We start from the raw sequence: 20,325 nt of genomic DNA on the forward strand, positions 1-20,325 counted from the left end.
ATAGTAATGCTTTGTAGTAATTACTGTATTTATGAATTTAGCATCAAAATATCATGATGTATTGAAAACATTGACTACAAAAATGTGTTGGATAATCCAGAACATCGGATAAGCGAGTGTTGGATAAGTGAGACTCTACTGTATTATTTTCCTGTATTTATTATTATTATTATTACATGTATTATTATTACATGTATTATTTTACTCTATTATTATTAAAAGGATATTATTAAAAGGATACATAAGCACATTTACATTGAAGAAGATGAGAATAATAATTTGATCAGAGTTGGACAGTCTTATCTAAAATTTGAGCTTTTTGTAAATATTCAAAAACATTTAACCTACTGATGCCTCAATTAATGTAATTTTATTGGTATCTATTTTTATTTCTGAAATTTACCACCCTCGGCTTATACTGGAGTCAATGTTTTCCCAGTTTTTTTTTGTGGTAAAATCAGGTGCCTCAGCATATATTCGGGTCGGCTTACACTCGAGTATATACGGTATTCTACAAAATGCAAAAGCAGCAAATGTCAAGACACTAACATCTGCCACGGAAATATCCCACATGAAAACTAAACCGCCCCAAAACCCAGGGGGCACAGAATGCTGAATAATGGAGAAGGGAGTGAAAACGGTTCTCTCTTCCGTGCCAGCCTTTCCTCGAAAAGCAAGGCACCATTCAAATGAAATCTAATGAAAAGTGACAGCTTAACCTTTTGCCAGCCTACGGAAGGGGACTCATTTAGGAACACGGAGATGTCTGTCAAGTATGGGAGAATTGAGAGGTATGGTTCAGGAGACAGAAAGGGATGTCTGCTGTTTTCCTCAGCCAATGTATTTTTGTGGACTGCAGAACTGCCCAGAAAAAAAAGAGAACCTTCTGCCCTGGTCCTTCCCTTCTGCCTCTCTTTCCGTGAGTAAAAACATGGCAAGGAGCTCAGTTTTGCAAAAGGAAAAGCCAGGACAGAACAAGAGCCAAGAGACGCTGTTGACAGTCGATGATTGTTCCACAAGAGCCAGAAGGAAAAGAGAGCCACAGAAGCTCCCGAAGTTTTCTGAGTATTAAACGGCGCAACTTTGCTGCAGATGCAGTCACAATGCAGGTGATTTCTCCCAAGTCTCTCTCTTCAAGGTCTCTCCTTCAAAAGCCTTTATCCATGGATAAATCCAGGTCATTCTGGAGCTGCAGAGGAAGAGGAGGAGGAGGAGGAGGAGGAGGAGGAGGAGGAGGGATCTTCCAGCCAGCGCTATATATATGTATATATATATAGAGCCAGCGCTGCTTTTTGAACAGCTGTTTTCCCCACCTTACCATCCCTGTGTCCCATTGGCTGTAGGCCTCTTTCTTCTCTGGAAAAAAAATACACAGCCCCAAAAGACTGGGACATTTCAGCTCCTTTTAGAAACTGTTCATAGAATCCTCCAGTTGGAGAGACTTTTTTCAAGCCAGGTATCAACCGTTCTGTATCTGTGCATCTCACTTCTTTCTGCCTTAGGATCAATAAGGACATTTTTTTTCTGCCTAAGCGCAACACTAGGTGAAAAACACTGATGTATTTCCGGATGATGCTATGGCTATGCCCCATGCAATTGTCTTAGGTCAAAACCTAAACATTAAATGTTATCTAGCTGTAAAAAAAAGATGGTCTTTATAAATACCACTCAGGTGGAGGCCAATGCATTGTGTGTTCATTCTTCTCCTGAACGAGAACATGCATCAGGATGTTTACGTGCATATCTATGTTTCTCCAATATTCCTCCTTCTCTGGGAGTTTGAAGCAGAGGCTGGATGGCCATCTGTCAGGGATGCTTTGATTGTGCCTTCCTGCCTGGCAAAATGAGGGCCCTTTTGGGGTCTCTTCCAACTCTAGGATTCAGTGATCTCATTCTGATCCAAACAGTACACACACATCATCCGCTTTCCTCAAATGAATTCCTTCCTGCCGTCTGTGTTCCTTCCAAATGGGGCTCCTGGAAGTCCGAAGAATGACAAATCCCAAGTAGGAACAGCTTCTCCCGGCCGCATCCCATCCCCTTCCTGATTCTGCTGATGAAGTGACTTCACCTGCCAAGAGGAAGAGGCTTTGGCTTCCCGCTTGCAAACAGACGTCTCAGGTTCCACGCTCCATAATTGATGAAGCAACTGGAGGAGGGATTTGGGCCCAAAAGAAGGAACCGAAGACGCTGGTATTTACTCTCCTGAAGGCTGCCTCTAAATGGATGGAGCGGGTACAGGAACAGCACGTGTTGAAGGCAGAGCACACCTGAAGCGCCGGAGCCCAGATGGAGAACAGCCATGTTTCAGTATTTGAAAGGAGATCCCATGGAGGAGACTGGGACACAATGGAGTCATGGGTTCAAAGATCCCACCCCAACATTAGGAAGAGCTGGTGGCAAGAGAGTGGAGCATACTGGCACCTGGGAATCTGGGGGAGTCTTGTTCCTTCAAGGAGACAAAAGGCCTGATCCTTGCAGCCCAGGAGCAAGCCATCAGAACAAATGCAATTAAGGCCAAGATCGAAAAATCAGCTGATGACCCAAAATGCAGACTCTGCAAGGAAACCGACGAAACCATTGATCATATCCTCAGCTGCTGTAAGAAAATCGCACAGACAGACTACAAACAGAGGCACAACTATGTGGCCCAAATGATTCATTGGAACTTATGCCTCAAGTACCACCTGCCAGCAGTAAAGAACTGGTGGGATCACAAACCTGCAAAAGTATTGGAAAATGAGCACGCAAAGATACTGTAGGACTTCCGAATCCAGACTGACAAAGTTCTGGAACACAACACACCAGACATCACAGTTGTGGAAAAGAAAAAGGTCTGGATCATTGATGTCGCCATCCCAGGTGACAGTCGTATTGATGAAAAACAACAGGAAAAACTCAGCCGCTCTCAGGACCTCAAGATTGAACTTCAAAGATTCTGGCAGAAACCAGTGCAGGTGGTCCCGGTGGTGATGGGCACACTGGGTGCCATGCCAAAAGATCTCAGCCGGCATTTGGAAACAATAGACATTGACAAAATTTCGATCTGCCAACTGCAAAAGGCCACCCTACTGGGATCTGTGCGCATCATCTGAAAATACATCGCACAGTCCTAGACGCTTGGGAAGTGTTCGACTTGTGGTTTTGTGATACGAAATCCAGCATGTCTATCTTGTTTGCTGTGTCATAAAATAATAATAATAATAATAATAATAATAATAATAATAATAATAATAATAGCAGAAACTCCAAAGCACGGTTTATGTTTTTAGGAATCCCTTTGTCTTCCAATGCAACTCTATGGCCAACTTTGACCATAGGGTTACACTGGAGGATATAGAGATTCCTAGAGATAACATACAAAACAAATCCATGAATGCAGAGGGGCGACAATTCTATTATTTGACAAATCCACAATAATAATAATAATAATAATAATAATAATAATAATAATAAATAAGTTTATTTGTATCCCGCCACCATCTCCCCCGGAGGGGATTCGGGGCGGCTCCCAGAAATATCAAATACAAAACAATAACAATATACAATACATCAATAAACAATGACATGCACCAGTTGTAACATTTGCACATTAACCAAAAAGAATAAAAACACACTTATTAAAAACATAGAATTTAAAAACAGTGAGGTTGTAATAGTAGATGAGCAAAGTGCACATTATATGTTGTAAACTCAAAACATAGATAAAGTGCTACAGATTCGTTTGAGGTCGATTTGGGATGAGAGGAGCCCTGAGGTAATGTCAGATAACCAGGAGAAGTGTGACCAATGCAGGAAAGGTCGAGGAATATAAGCAGAGGCTAGATAGCCATCTGTCCAGAGGGATTAGATTGTGTATCCCTGCATAGCAGAAAGGGGTTGGACTGCATGGCCCTTGAGATCTCCTCCAACTCTAGGGTGTTATGAGATAGATCAGGGCTCCCCAAACTAAGGCCCGGGGGCCGGATGCAGCCCTCCAAGGTCATTTACCTGCCCCCCCGCCCTCAGTTTTATAATATAATATTTTTATATCAGTTTTAATAATATAATAAATTGTATATAGATATAATATTGATAATAATCTTACATTATACAATATAACTAGCTGTGCCTGGCCACGCGTTGCTGTGGCTGTTGGGAATCATTTGTTGACCAGTTGGAATAGCAGTGAATAGCCTTGCAGTCTTAAAGTCTGGGTGTTTTCTCCTTACGTGAATCCTTGTTTGGTGAGCTGGAATACAATGGAATAGGTTTGCTGCTTGGAAGGCTGGGTACTTGCGTTGTAGGGAAATGGTTTTTTAGCCAATTTGAATGGCACTGAATAGCCTCGCTGTTTCAAAGACTGACTGCTTTCTACATAGGGGCATCCTTTCTTGGGCAGGCTGAATGAGACGAAGTAGCCTCATGGCTTGAAACCCTGAGGGTGTACTATGAAGGGGAAATCTTGCTTGGTTAGGCTGAACAGCACTGAATAGCCTTGCTGTTTGGAAGCCTGGTTGTTTCCTGCCTGGGGGGATCCTTTGTTGGGAGGTGTTAGCTGGCCCTGTTGGTTTCCTGTCTGGAATTCCCATTTTCAGTGTTTTCTTTATGTAATGTCCTGATTTTAGAGATTATATTGTTGCTTCCTGCCTGGGGGAATCCTTTTTTGGGAGGTGTTAGCTGGCCCTGTTGGTTTCCTTTCTGGAATTCCCATTTTCAGAGTGTTTTCTTTATGTAATGTCCTGATTTTAGAGATTATATTGTTGCTTCCTGCCTGGGGGAATCCTTTGTTGGGAGGTGTTAGCTGGCCCTGTTGGTTTCCTTTCTGGAATTCCCATTTTCAGAGTGTTTTCTTTATGTAATGTCCTGATTTTAGAGATTATATTGTTGCTTCCTGCCTGGGGGAATCCTTTGTTGGGAGGTGTTAGCTGGCCCTGTTGGTTTCCTTTCTGGAATTCCCATTTTCAGAGTGTTTTCTTTATGTAATGTCCTGATTTTAGAGATTATATTGTTGCTTCCTGCCTGGGGGAATCCTTTGTTGGGAGGTGTTAGCTGGCCCTGTTGGTTTCCTTTCTGGAATTCCCATTTTCAGAGTGTTTTCTTTATTTAATGTCCTGATTTTAGAGATTATATTGTTGCTTCCTGCCTGGGGGAATCCTTTGTTGGGAGGTGTTAGCTGGCCCTGTTGGTTTCCTTTCTGGAATTCCCATTTTCAGAGTGTTTTCTTTATTTAATGTCCTGATTTTAGAGATTATATTGTTGCTTCCTGCCTGGGGGAATCCTTTGTTGGGAGATGTTAGCTGGCCCAGTTGTTTCCTTTCTGGAATTGAGAGGCCTCCATCTAAAAAAAACCTAAACCCAAACATTGCGGCCTGGGGGCCTCCCTCCTTGGGGCCAGGGCGCTTCCCGGCCTTGAGGTGTTTATCTCCCAAAGAAAAGAGTTAAAAGAAAGGAAACCTTGGTCCTTGCCGCCTCCCTCCGGCCTGGCGGGAGGCGGAGGTGGATCTTGGGGGGGAAGGTTCGGGCTCCGGCTCTCTCGTGGCTGGGGCCGCCCTGAGGGCTGCGGGGCACCGAGGAGCCTGCGATGGTCTTCATGGGGAGGGGGGGCCTTTCTGGAAGCCCCCCCCGCCTTCGGCTCTGCAGGCCTCCACATCCCAAAAAAAGAAAAGAAAAAGAAAAGAAACCTTGGGGCCTCGCGGCCTCGGGAGGCTGAGGTGGGTCGGGGGGGGGCTCCCTCCGGCCTGTGGCGCATGGAGGAGGTGGTGCTTGGGGGGGGGTTGTTCCACGCCTGCTGTGGCCCCGCCACGGCCTGAGAATGTTTACTCCATGGCCCCGCCGCGTGGAGGCCCCTCCTCCTCCGACCACCATGGGGTCTTCCAGCCAGGCTGACGGCTGGGGTTTTAAGGTCCCATGGAGGTTTTTGACGGGATTTTTTATTGTATCTACCTAGAGGCGTGGATGATGGGTTGTGTTGTCCAATTTCAAGGCTGGGAGCCCCGTAGTTTAGTTGTTTTGCTCGGTGCCGCGATTCCATCACTCTTTTATATATATAGATACTAATAGTAATACCATATAATAATATTAATGATATGGTATATATTACATATTATATAATAGTTGTGCTGGTACAGCTGTACCAGAACCTTCTATTTTACTTTCTTGCTGCAAATGTTTGCAGCCATAGGACAGGCCACCTGTCAATCACCATTAAGTTTGGTTCCGCCCCCTGTTCAGGGCTCTGGGAGGGAAGGAGCCATTTTTAAGTTAGTCTCTCTTAGAAAGCTCAGCTGTAGGACATAAACCAGCTCGTCCCGTAAAAGGCTTCCTATTTCAAGAATACCAGGGATAAAGAATACCAGGGATAAAGAATACCAGGGATAAAGACCACCAGGGATAAAGAGCACCAAGGTTAAAGAACCCCAGGGATGTTGACTGTCCAGGGATACAGAACAACAGCACAGAAACATCTGAAAGCCTCAGCTGGTAGGTCCACTCAACAACCAGACGCACTTGGGAGTTGGCAGTGGGTCCCAGACTAGCTAGGCCCAGATAACAGATAGCCTGGGAAGGGTTATAAGAGGGTTTTCACAGTTATTCAAAGCCTATCGCCTGTCCTGTGGGACAAGACTCCTTGAAGATTTATTATTTGTTCGTCAATAAAGACTTGGTTATTTCTTTAAAGACTTCAAGGCCATCTTTTCAGGAAAATTCCTCGACGACCCTTCTTTAGGCCCCTGGCTTCCCGCTGGGCGTAAAGCGTATGTCCTACATAACAGACAGTCAGTCACAGGCCCAGCGCATGACAGAACAATAGTATAGTGGTATAGTTCAAGATAGTAATATATAATGCTAATATTGTGTTATGCCAATAATATAATATATTGTATGTATATACAGCTGCTCTGAGTCCCCTTCGGGGTGAGAAGGGTGGGATATAGATGTAGTAAATAAATGCAGTAAATAAATAATTAATTTTAGACTTAGGCTTGGCCAAAGTCTGACATGACTTGAAGGCACACAACAACAACAACAATCCTAATTAACTTGACTATCTCATTGGCCAGTAGCAGGCCCACACTTTCCATTGAAATCCTAATAGGTTTATGTTGGTTAAAATTGTTTTCATTTTTAAATATTGTATTCTTTCGTTGTTGTTGTTGTTGCACTACAAATAAGACATGTGCAGTATGCTTAGGAATTTGTTTGTATTTTTTTTCAAATGATAATCCGGCCCCTCAACAGTCTGAAGGATTGTGGACCGGCCCTCTGCTTAAAAAGTTTGGGGACCCCTGAGATAGATAGACAGACACATTCAGGGGGTTGGACTGGATGCCCCTTGGGGTCTCTTTCAACTCCAGGATTCTCTGTGTTGATGATTCAATCCTCCTCTAAATCCACAAACACATAAATGTTTGGCCTTTTGGGAATCATAAAAGAGCACAAGGGGAGAGTTACGATACAGGCAATTCAAGGATCTCCAAGCAAAAGCTTTCTTGGCACTTTCTCCTTTGACCGCAGAAATGGCAAGAGCAGCCAAGCTAAACCCGGTCCAGGATAAATAGCAAATTCCAATGAAGCCACTTCTTGGCAGGAAATACACAAACATGGAAGCAGCGTGTTGCCCTATCGGCGAACTCTGCCCCATATGCTTCATGTACACATTTCAGGCCTCAGAGGGAGAACTCATGACTTGGGCCTCTTGGGGGGTGTATTTAGAAAGCAAACATTGTTTTTCCAATGGGGAAGCGGGAAAATTCATTATTTATTTATTTATTTATTTATTTACTACATTTATATCCTGCTCTTCTCACCCCGGAGGGGACTCAGAGCAGCTTACAAATCAAATGTACATACAATATATTATTAGCATAGCACAATATAAGCATTAAATTACTATATTGTACTACTATAGCATTACAGTAGAGTCTCACTTATCCAACACTCTCTTATCCAACGTTCTGGATTATCCAACGCATTTTTGTAGTCAATGTTTTCAATATATTGTGATATTTTGGTGCTAAATTCATAAATACAGTAATTACAGTAGAGTCTCACTTATCCAAGCCTCGCTTATCCACGCCTCTGGATAATCCAAGCCATTTTTGTAGTCAATGTTTTCAATATATCGTGATATTTTGGTGCTAAATTCACAAATACAGTAATTACAGCAGAGTCTCACTAATCCAAGCCTCGCTTATCCATGCCTCTGGATAATCCAAGCCATTTTTGTAGTCAATGTTTTCAATATATTGTGATATTTTGGTGCTAAATTCGTAAATACAGTAATTACAACATAACATTACTATGTACTGAACTACTTTTTCTGTCAAATTTGTTGTATAACATGACGTTTTGGTGCTTAATTTGTAAAATCATAACCTAATTTGATGTTTAATGGGCTTTTCCTTAATCCCTCCTTATTATCCAAGATATTCGCTTATCCAAGTTTCTGCCGGCCTGTTTAGCTTGGATAAGTGAGACTCTACTGTACTACATAGCATTACTGCGTATTGAACTACTTTTTCTGCCAAATTTGTTGTCTAACATGATGTTTTGGTGCTTCATTTGTAAAATCATAACCTAATTTGATGTTTAATAGGCTTTTTCCTTAATCTCTCCTTATTATCCAACATATTCGCTTATCCAACATTCTGCCAGCCCATTTATGTTGGGTAAGTGAGACTCTACTGTATATGGTAATATTATTAGTAATATTACATTTAATATATAATATATAATTTATATTATTATATTATATTATTATTAGTGTAATATTGTATTACATTATAATATTATTATCAATATTATAAGTATATACAATATAGTACATATTTATAAATTATTGTATATTATATATATATACTAGCTGTGCCCAGCCATGCGTTGCTGTGGCGAAGTACGGGTATGGGAAGATTATAAATGGGTTAGGCCTGGGCTGTGGCGCAGGTGGGAGAGCAAGCCTGCTGCAATTAACTGCAATGAATCACTCTGACCAGGAGGTCATGAGTTCGAGGCCCCTCGGAGCCTATGTTTGTTTGTCTTTGTTCTATGTTAAAAGGCATTGAATGTTTGCCTATATGTGTAATATGAGTCCCTGAGTCCCCTTCGGAATGAGAAGGGCGGAATATAAATGCTGTAAATAAATAAATAAATAAATAAATAGCTGTGTGGAAGGACCTTGAGTCTACACTGCCATATAATCCAGTTCAAATCAGATAATCTGTATTTTATAGGCAGTGTGGAATAAGTGAGGCCTAACTCTGCCTTCCCCTGGGCTGAGTGGGTTGCTAGGAGACCAAGTGGGTGGAGCTTAGCCTTCTAACTGGCAGCAATTGGATAAAAACAATGATTCCTCTCCCTCTAATTAGGACTTTATTTTTCTTTTCTTTTTGTTGTATGAACGTAGAGGCATGGATGAGGGGTTGTGCTGCCAAGTTTAGTGTTTCTGGAATGTGTAGTTTTGTTGTTTTGTCCTAGGCCGAAATTTCATTACCCTTTTATATATATAGATAATATATGTAAATTAGCATAACATGTTGCTATGGCACAGGAGACAAGATGGAACTATTTTCCTGGCTCTCAGGTTGGTATGAAAAGGCAGGAGTCCTAAAGGGCAACTGGAGTATTTCACATTTGGAGAGCCAGGCACAGAACTGCTTCATTTTTGAGAGAAAAAACAACACATCTACTGGAGGACAGAGCTCTTCTTTGGAGGGCAATGACCTCTTCCAGATATCTCCTGCCCACGATGCACCAAGTAAATAGGTATAGGTTGCTCTCCGCACATCAAGAGTCTTCCTTCCAATATCCAATATACATTGTTTCCAAGGCTGCAGAAGGGTCAATACAGACCCTCACAATACAGACTTTATTTAGCAGAGCCACAGGTACCTCCAACCCCCCCCCCCCAACATTCTGTACTAAATGCTTCAAACTTGGCAAGAGCATTACTGCCACCAGTTTCCTAAAAAGGCCCTGCGCTCTCTCTGCGCTTTGCTCCAACGCAGATTGAAGCCAATTTCCACCCGCAAATGTCCAACAGGGTTAATGGGAAGTGAATCAATGCTTCTGCTCCCACCAGAACATGGAAACAACAGCACTGGGGGCTCCTTTTCGGAGAGCCATTGTCTGCATGCTTCCCTATGTGACAGCGTCCACTGCTGGGAGGCCTGGCCCTCCCAGCCCCTCCTTGCCTAAAATAGAGCCTTTGGTTAGGGGTGTGTGTGTGAATGCCTGCTTTGCAGTTGGAGGACCAATGCCATGAGTTGCCTGTGGAAAAGATTTGTAAGCAGCATGTTCTGGCTTTCACCTACAAAAAAAGCCTGTATTCCATTGTGCTTCTTGCCCTTTGGAACATATCTCTAGGACCGGTACTTGCAATTTAATTTACCCACATCCAAACGCTAGGGATTTTCTAGATTTGCTAGAAAAGGGCTTCTTAAACCCTTCCTACATGTGATCCCTTTGGGCCTGAGAAACATTCACATGACCTCCAGGCATAGGTAGATGAAACAGGTGTGAAACCAAACTGTTACCGAAAATAAACCAGCGTTTGCAAGGCTTGCTAAACAGACCTATTTCCTTTTTATGATGTAGCATCTTCTGTAGGTAAAGGTAAAGGTTTCCCCTGACGTTAAGTCCAGTCATGTCTGACTCTGGGGGTTGGTGCTCATCTCCATTTCTAGGCCGAAGAGCTGGCATTGTCCAAAGACACCTCCAAGGTCATGTGGCCAGCATAACTGCATGGAGTGCCGTTACCTTCCCACCGGAGCGGTACCTATTGATGTACTCACATTGGCATGTTTTCGAACTGCTAGGTTGGCAGGAGCTGGGGCTAACAGCAGGCACTCATTCCGCTCCCAGGATTTGAAACTGGGACCTTTTGGTCTGTAAGTTCAGCAGCTCAGCGGTTTAACACACTGTGCCACCAGGGCCCCCCCTAGGAGCGGTACTTGCAATTTAATTTACCCACATCCAAACGCTAGGGATTTTCTAGATCTGCTAGAGAAGGGCTTTTTAAACCCTTCCTACATGTGATCCCTTTGGACCTGAGAAATATTCATATGACCTCCAGGCGTAGGTAGATGAAACAGGTGTGAAACCAAACTGTTACTGAAAATAAACCAGCATTTGCAAGGCTTGCTAAACAGACCTATTTCCTTTTTATGATGTAGCATCTTCTGTAGAGTCCACTGTAAACACCGTGCAACAGATTCATGTAAATGTCTACAAACAGCCATCAGATGATATCCAGAAAGCTTTCACTATGGACCATTTTTAGGGAACTTAATACTGAACAAAAGGGGCCCTGTTTGGGATCAGGACCCACAAATGAAGAGCTTCTGATGGGAGAAAAAAGCAGTGCTCAGTCTAGAGCAATTCTACAGTATAGAATTGCTCGGTATAGCAATTCTACGGCGTGCCAGAATATGATTGCAGAGTTGCACTGGGTGGGGGGGGATGGAACCAAGACCATTGGAGATTAGTCCATGAACATCCAAAGGCCCATGTGCATCCTACATCCAGAGAACCGCATGCATTTCTAGTTGGAGCATTCATAAAACCCAAAACCAAACTATGCCTATGTCAAATAAATAGCATTACAAAAGACCACATCTGGGTATTGCTGGGTATTGGAGCCAGTATAACTAGATGAAAACCTTTGCCACTTGCAAGCAAACTATGCCGCCCCAAATGGCCTCACGCCTTCCCAATGGCAATGCTTCCACTCACCTTTGTTTAATGAATGCAAGGCTGAGGTGAAGAACGTCAGGTAACCCGGGGGCTGGGGGGAGGTGTTGAACTCGAAGTATCCCAAGACGCCGGGCTGCCAAGACACAAACAAAATACACCTTAAGGGCCTGTGGCTGTCCCCCTCCATCTTGTCCTTTCCAGGCTAAAGACACCCGGCTCTTTCCACTGTCCCTTGCAGGGACCCTCCACCATCTAGCTGCCATGCCCCTGATAAAACAGGAGTGAAAAAGGAAACAGTAGTCAGTTCTATTCCCTGCAATTCCCACAAGTTGTATGCTATATTCAGCTATTTCCCACGGGCTCCCCCTTGTGGCTTTCAACTTTATTATGGAACGAAGAGGAGAATAAATCTGAAAACCGCCCCTTGGGTTTTGCGACGAAAACAGACTTTACTCAGGAAATGTTTCCAAATCTATGGGGAAAGTACTGGGAGTCAGAAGGAGAGAGAAAAGGAATTTATTTATATATTTATTTATTTACAGTATTTATATTCCGCCCTTCTCACCCCGAAGGGGACTCAGGGCGGATTACAATGAACGCATATATGGCAAACATTCAATGCCAACAGACAAACAACATATATAGACAGACACAGAGGCATTTAACTTTTTTTTTTCCAGCTTCACGATTCCGGCCACAGGGGGAGCTGTTGCTTCACTGTCCACTGGTGGCTGTACTTCCTCATTCCTTTCCTTGTGTTTTGCTGGCAGTTTTATGATGTTGTAAATTAGTTAAATTAGCCTCCCACATAAAGCGTACCTAAATTTCCCTAACTGACAGATGCAACTGTCTTTCGGGGCTGCATAGGTCAACAGCAAGCCGGGCTATTTAATGGTCAGGGGCTTAACCCAACCCGGGTTTCGAACTCATGACCTCTCGGTCAGTAGTGATTTATTGCAGCTGGTTACTAGTCAGCTGCGCCACAGCCCGAATTCCAAATTTATCAGTTGCAACACATGCACATCACTTGACTGCAGAGATACCAAAACCACTATCTCTTCCTGCAAAACCACTATCTTGCACATTGATACAGTCTGAATCGCTTTATCAGAAAACGACTCTATCAACCCATTAATATTTCTTTGACCGTGTGACTGTCTCTGGCTCAATTCCAGACTAGAATTTATTTTTGCAAGGGAGAGAACTTTATCAGAAATTTACTGGGCAGGAAACAAGTTCAGGAAAGCCATGGAGCTTTCAAAATGAGTGAGGTCTAGAGAAGACAGGTCTAGGTATTTCACAAAGGAAATAATAGTAGTAGTAGTAGTATTTATTTATTTATTTTATTATTTAAATTTAAAATAATATCTTTAAAATATCTTTTAAAAAAAATATCTTAAAAACACTCCCCCAGGGCTCGGACTGGCTTACAAAAACAGCTAAAATCTAAGCAATTTAAAAACAGCAATAGCGGAGATCAAAAGCCTGCCGAAACAGGTAGTAGTAGTAGTAATAATAATAATAATAATAATAATAATAATAATAATAATAATAGACATTTGGGAAGTGTCCGGCGTGTGATCCAGTACAACAGCCAGCAGAGTGTCTGCTGTGGACTCATCTTGTTGTGTTTCAAATAATAATAATCATTTTATTTCTTATTCGCCTCTCCTTGTGACTCAAGGCAGGGCACAGCATAGTTAAAAACACATAATCATAAAACACTCCATAAAATACACATATTGAAGCATATTTCTATGAAATACATATTTTTATAAAATATACAGAACAAAGCTTAAAATTTAGTAGACACAGGATGTCTTTCCCTACACTTTTACATTATTATTATTATTATTATTATTTCTTATCCACTTCTCTTGGCTCGAGGCAGGACACAACATAGTTAAAAAAAACTCTTCAAAATATGTATATGAAATGTATTTCTATGAAATACATATATTAAAAGACAATGATTAAAACAATACAGTTCAGTAGACAGTAGTACTATTGCACTGGAAAAAACATAAATCCGGAATTTGCATTCTAGGATCCATGAACAGTGAGGCCAGAAAATAGAGGCAACTTACTTCATAATGGGACAGGAACCGCTGTAGTTTTGATTGGGATGAAATATAATGCAGGGGTGTCATCACACGGCGAACAAACTTTTCAATGTAAACAGCGTTCATTGGGCCTTTGTACTCAATGGGCCCAAAGCTAAAAGTAAAGAAAGAAACATGAAATGGGAAAAGTTTGAAAGTGAAAATGGGGCTCTAAAACCGGTATGTTTACAGAGATAAGATCCACATCATCACAAGCTGGTGGCTCTTAGTTGACTGCTCAAGAGCACAAAAATAATTTGCATTACTCTGTTGTCAATGCAAATAAACCCCTTCCTCCTGCTCAACCTTTAAATGTGCAACTAATTTAATGGGGATGACGACAACAACAACAACAATAACAACAACAACAGATCTGTACATTTGGGCAAATACAACAGAAATCAAACAACAAGTGGAAGGTGATGAAAGAAAAATAATTGCTGCATTCAGTCTTAAGAAAGTTCCAAATGTTTGTTTACTTGTAAACAGCTCCCTCGACCTGAGTGTTTCATTTCACATGGGAATATTGCTTATTTTGAATCAGAAGTTTAATTAAACACATTGACCTGCTCACCCATACAATTACATATTAAAACATACAGTACTCATATTAAAATATCTGAGACAAAAATATACAACAACAACAACAACAACATAATTGGAAGAGACTGCCAAAGACCACCCAGTCCAACCCCCATCTACCATGCAAGGAAAGCACAATCAAAACTCTCCTGAGAGATGGCCGTCCAACCTCTGCTTATTCATAAACACTGAATGTGATTTACAGTCATTAATTAATCAGCCCCAGAGGGTTTTTAATAATCTATCCTGTATTTATTACGGTCTTACCATTTATGTGTTTTAAATAATAATAATAATAATAATAATAATAATAATAATAATAATAATAATAATAATAAAAGTTTATTTATATACCGCCCTATCTCCCGGATGGGACTCAGGGCGGTTTACAGTCATAAAAGCAAGACAAACATTACATAACAACATAATACACATTATTAAACAAAGTAAAATAATACAATTATAACAATAAATCACACTTACATGACCAGATCAAGGGGACGGGAACCATAAACCCAATATATTAAAATGCATCATTTTAGGCTAGGGAAATCTTGTGCAATATATTCATTAAATCAATTTTTTATCTTTTATTGTTGTTTTAATTGATATATTGTATTACTGTTTTATCTTTTTTATATTGTGATTTGTATTATGTTGCTTATATTTTGTCCTTATGTTGTTTGGGCCACTGCCCCATGTAAGCCGCCCCGAGTCCCCACGGGGAGATGGTGGCGAGGTATAAATAAAGTTTTATTATTATTATTTTATTATTATTTAAAAGTCATAACCTATACTGCCTCCCAAAGAACAGGTTTTACCTTTCCTACCTGGAGAGAAAATAAAGAAGCCAGTCAAAGCCTTACCTTTGATGGTATAAATATATAACCGGAAAGTAAAAGAACTGCTTCTGCTTCCGACATTTGCCTTGGTTCCACCAGCAGTTGATGGCCACGAACAGGACCTGCAAGCAAAGAAACCCATGAGTCCCAAAGGCTTGGGATCATCCAGGAATGACTTCTCTGAGTCATGTGCAGAAGGGCACAGCTGATAAGGAAAAGGCAGCCCTTGGGAAGCCTTTCTTAACCCCTGGACTTTTCCCCAAGGGACGGAAGAAGAGAGAAAAACATGTGCATTGGGAGCAGCAGGTGGGAATTGGCCAAACACTGACTCAGGGATGAGCAAAAGTTGGAACAGGGACATTTCTTAAGTGTAACCCCATATATATACGACTTACAAACAAATTAAGCTTAAGAACAAACCTATAGAACCTCTCTTGTTTGTAACTTGGGGACCGCCTGTATATAAATAAAACTTTTTTTTCTGTTTGTGGGTACTGAAAGTAGTGTACTCTGCAGTTGATGGCATTTTATATATATACAAAATGTTTCACTTCACTTTCTGTCCCAGTGATAATTGGATTCTGACAAATGTGGCTTGTTGTGAAAACTCTCAACAGATGACCGCTGCTGCCTTATGAGGTTTCTACCTGGTCCGCCAGGATGCCAGCCACCTTCTCGATCTCCTCCCGGACGGCGACGGACTGCCCGCACCACGGGGCATAGAAGTAGAAAAGACTGACATCCGAGTCACGCCGGATGTCCTCTGCGTGGTCCAGTTGCCCAAGGAAAAGGTCGTGGACCGGAGACGTCAGAGCAAAGAAGCTGACTGGAGGCCTGGCGGGCAAGGTGACGTCTTTGGCACGGCTGGGGAAAGAGATGCAATCGTCAGGAGACCCTCTATTCAATGCAACAGAGGCTTCAAATATGTGTCCCTCTGACTCCCAGAAATCCCTATTTGCAGCTTTTTCAATGGCCAGGAATTCTGGGGGCTGGAGTCCCAAAGCCCTGGAAGGTCACAAGTTTGATAAGTATGAGGAGTGGCTTAAAGAGCTGGGTCTGTTTTGCCTTCAGAAGAGGAGGCTGAGAAGACACATGATCGCCGTGTTTAAATATGTGAAAAGGTTTCATAAGGAAGAGGGAGCAAGCTTCCTTTCTAGAACTTAGTGGAGCCATGGGTTCAAATTACAGGAAAAGAGATTCCACCTGAACATTAGGAAGAACTTCCTGATCAAAAGGAGAGCTTTTCAACAGTGGAACTCTCTGCCTCAGAGTCTGGGGAAGCTCCTTCCTTGGAGGCTTCTAAACAGAGGCTCAATGGCCATCTGTCGGGGAGGCTTTGGTTGTGCTTTTCCTGTCTTGCAGGGGGTTGGACTAGATGGCCCATGTGATCATGTCCAACTCTATTATTATTCTATGATTCTACCAGTACGATACAACTTCCTTTTCTTGCACCTAAAAACACGGGAAGGCTTTCCCAGGGACTACAGTCAACTGGAATATGGGCTGCCTAAGAACATTTAAGGAAGCCACTCTGCAGTTTATACCTGTTTAAGGTGTTTTGTGGAGAGAAAAAGCAGAGTATAAATAATAATGATACAAATGCAATTAAGGCCAAGATCAAAAAATCAGCTGATGACCCAAAATGCAGACTGTGCAAGGGAGCTGACAAAACCATGGATCATATCCTCAGCTGCTGTAAGAACATCGCACAGACAGACTACAAACAGAGGCAGAACTATGTGGCCCAAATGATTCATTGGAACTTATGCCTCAAGTACCACCTCCCAGTAGCAAAGAACTGGTGGGATCACAAACCTGCAAAAGTATTGGAAAATCAACACGCAAAGATACTGTGGGACTTCCGAATCCAGACTGGCAAAGTTCTGGAACACAACACACCAGACATCACAGTTGTGGAAAAGAACAAGGTTTGGATCATTGATGTCACCATCCCAGGTGACAGTCGCATTGACGAAAAACAACAGGAAAAACTCAGGACCTCAAGATTGAACTTCAAAGACTCTGGCAGAAACCAGTGCAGGTGGTCCCAGTGGTGATGGGCACACTGGGTGCCGTGCCAAAAGATCTCAGCCGGCATTTGGAAACAATAGACACTGACAAAATTACGATCTGCCAACTGCAAAAGGCCACCCTGCTGGGACTGGCACGCATCATCTGAAAATACATCACACAGTCCTAGACACTTGGGAAGTGTTTGACTTGTGATTTTGTGATACGAAATCCAGCATATCTATCTTGTTTTCTGTGTCATAAAATAATAATAATAATAATAATAATAATAATAATCACGGCCTTTTCCTGCAAAAGGCACATTTTGTGGTGTCAAGCAGTGAAAAAAACACAGCACCTGAGAAAAGACAGGTTTCTAATTTTTGCACAAATAATGTGGGCCTTCTCCCCCAGGAAATGCCCTCCTCCTGCTTTCTGTACATTCAAAGCAAGCGACACGTTAAACATGACGTGGCAGAACAAATACACACGCACAGCACATAGCACACTGCTTCCTGGTCCATTCCTTTCCATGATATATATGTGTCAATATTTAAAGAGACTAAGAAATCCTGGAGCACCTTTGAGACTAGGGGCGGGGGGAAGCGTTTTGAGTATAGTTTTACACAAGTTTCTGAGATACTTTCAGAGGATTATAAACTCACAGTTACAGTCATAGTCTGCTACAGGCATAGACAAAGTATCTTTTGTTTACAATTTGATTTCAAAGGTGCTACATGAGTCCTACATGTAGTCCTTTTTTCCTACATTGATACAGATTAGTAAGGTCATGCCTTTGTGTAAAATTGTAGCAGATGCAATAATAATAATAATAATAATAATACAGTTTTCCAAAACTTGAAATGATCCACAAAGATACTGGCATCTTTGCCTTCTGGTGTCAAACTTTGTTTCATGTACAAAATTGTTATTAAAACTCTGAATTAGAAGTTTTGAATTTGAAGCCTATAGGTCAATTTAGCACCCTGTGTTTGGTGTATGTTTTTATAATGATGGATTTTTACCTATTTACTGTATGTTCATATGTTTTTACTCTGTTGAACCCCAATTTGAGCCATTAGGAGAAGTGGGTAAAAATAAAATGTATTATTACGATTACCTTCAGGCTATGTGTCTATAAAACAGATATGAATATAGACAGTAGAGTCTCACTTATCCAACATTCACTTATCCAACGTTCTGGATGATCCAACACATTTTTGTAGTCAATGTTTTCAACACATTGTGATATTTTAGTGCTAAATTCATAAATACAGTAATTACTACATAGCATTGCTACGTATTGAACTACTTTTTCTGTCAAATTTGTTGTATAACATGATGTTTTGGTGCTTCATTTGTAAAATCATTACCTAATTTGATGTTTAATAGACTTTTCCTTGATCCCTCCTTATTATCCAACATATTCGCTTATCCAATGTTCTGCCGGCCCGTTTGTTGGATAAGTGAGACTTTACTGTATTGGCAAAGGCTTTCATGGACAGAATCACTGGGTTGCTGTGAGTTTTCCGGGCTACATGGCCATCTTTCAGAAGCATTCTTTCCTGACGTTTTGCCCACATCTATGGCACGCACCCTCAGAGGTTGTGAGGTCTGTTGGAAACTAGGCAAGTGGATTTTATCTATCTGGGGTGGGAGAAAGATTAGCACTGAATGGCCTTGCAGCTTCAAAGCCTGGCTGCTTCCTGTCTGGGGGAATCTTTTGTTAGGAGAAAGCAGCTTTGAAGCTAAAAGGCCATTCAATGCCAATCAAGGTGGCTAACGGCAACATTCGCAAGCATACAAGAGGAAGCAGCCAGGCTTTGAAATTGAAAGCCCATTCGATGCCAATCAAGGAGGTTAATTGCAACATTCACAAGCATACAAGAGGAAGCAGTCAGGCTTTGAAGCTGAAAGGCCATTCAGTGCCAATCAAGGTGGCTAACTGCAACATTCACAAGCATACAAGAGGAAGCAGCCAGGCTCTGAAGCTGAAAGGCCATTCAATGCCAATCAAGGGGGCTAATTGCAACATTCACAAGCATACAAGAGGAAGCAGCCAGGCTTTGAAGCTGAAAGGCCATTCGATGCCAATCAAGGTGGCTAATTGCAACATTCACAAGCATACAAGAGGAAGCAGCCAGGCTTTGAAGCTGAAAGGCCATTCGATGCCAATCAAGGGGGCTAATTGCAACGTTCACAATCATACAAGAGGAAGCAGACAGGCTTTGAAGATGAAAGGCCATTCAATGCCAATCAAGGGGGCTAATTGCAACATTCACAAGCAGACAAGAGGAAGCAACCAGGCTTTGAAGCTGAAAGGCCATTCAATGCCAATCAAGGTGTCCAATTGAGACATTCACAATCCACAATGTTAGAAATGGTTGGAGCTGAAGTCCAAAACACCTGGAGGGAGGGCCCAAGTCGGCCCAGGCCTGCTATAGCGCCCGTCATATAGCCCGTCCTGTCTTACCTGGAGGAGGCCTTGAGGGCGGCCAGGAAGGCGCAGCCCAGCACCGCCGCCGCCGCGCCCCCGAAGAGCACCGCCGGCCTCCGCCGCTGCAGCCGGGCCATGCGGGAGAGCCGCCCCGGAGGAGCAGCAGCGGGTGCGGGAGGCCCCTCCGTCGGGTCGGAGCCGGGGCCTCCGCAGGACGACATCCCCGCCCGCCCTGCCTCCGCCTCCGGCCCGGCCTCCCAGGCGGAGCCCCTACGACGAGGCACGGAAGCAAGGCCCGCCCCAACTCAGGCCTACTCCGCCCTTCGCCGCTTTTTTCCGAGAAAGGCCCCGACTGTGGCCTAGTCAGTTTCCCTCAGGCCAGGCCCGAACTGAGGCCTATCGAACGTCAGGCCTTTGCTCTCAAGCTAGGCCGCCACTGAGGCCTACTCGGGGCTTTTCCACACAGCCCTATATCCAGGAATATCAAGGCAGAAAATCCCACAATGTGTGCTTCGAACTGGGCTATCTTGAGTCCACACTGCCATATATTCCAGTTCAAAGCAGAAAATGTGGGATTTTATTGAGCAGGCCTATATCCCAGGATAAAGGTAAAGGTTTTCCCCTGACGTTAAGTCCAGTCTTGTCAGACTCTTGGGGTTGGTGCTCATCTCCATTTCTA

The 20,325-nt window shown here is 42.6% G+C and overlaps 1 protein-coding gene and 1 long non-coding RNA gene across 2 annotated transcripts in view; one reads left to right on the forward strand and one right to left on the reverse strand.

Annotated features, from left to right (window-relative positions):
- The window catches only part of txndc11 (thioredoxin domain containing 11), a 36,443-nt gene extending 16,530 nt beyond the window's left edge, over positions 1-19,913 (reverse strand). Inside the window, exons 1-5 of the mRNA XM_062964596.1 lie at positions 19,683-19,913; positions 15,847-16,063; positions 15,224-15,321; positions 13,761-13,890; positions 11,713-11,806 (exon numbers count right to left, since the gene is read on the reverse strand). Coding sequence (XP_062820666.1) covers positions 11,713-11,806; positions 13,761-13,890; positions 15,224-15,321; positions 15,847-16,063; positions 19,683-19,867 — 724 coding nt within the window. The 5' untranslated portion in view covers positions 19,868-19,913. The remainder of the gene's footprint in view (positions 1-11,712; positions 11,807-13,760; positions 13,891-15,223; positions 15,322-15,846; positions 16,064-19,682) is intronic.
- Positions 4,585-18,328, forward strand: LOC134294227 (uncharacterized). Its single transcript, XR_010001194.1, has 2 exons — positions 4,585-6,462; positions 15,817-18,328. It is a non-coding gene; the product is annotated as an uncharacterized LOC134294227 (long non-coding RNA).
- Positions 19,914-20,325: the final 412 nt, after the last annotated feature.

This window comes from Anolis carolinensis, unplaced genomic scaffold (assembly GCF_035594765.1).
Source record: "Anolis carolinensis isolate JA03-04 unplaced genomic scaffold, rAnoCar3.1.pri scaffold_13, whole genome shotgun sequence".
Taxonomy (NCBI): domain Eukaryota; kingdom Metazoa; phylum Chordata; class Lepidosauria; order Squamata; family Dactyloidae; genus Anolis; species Anolis carolinensis.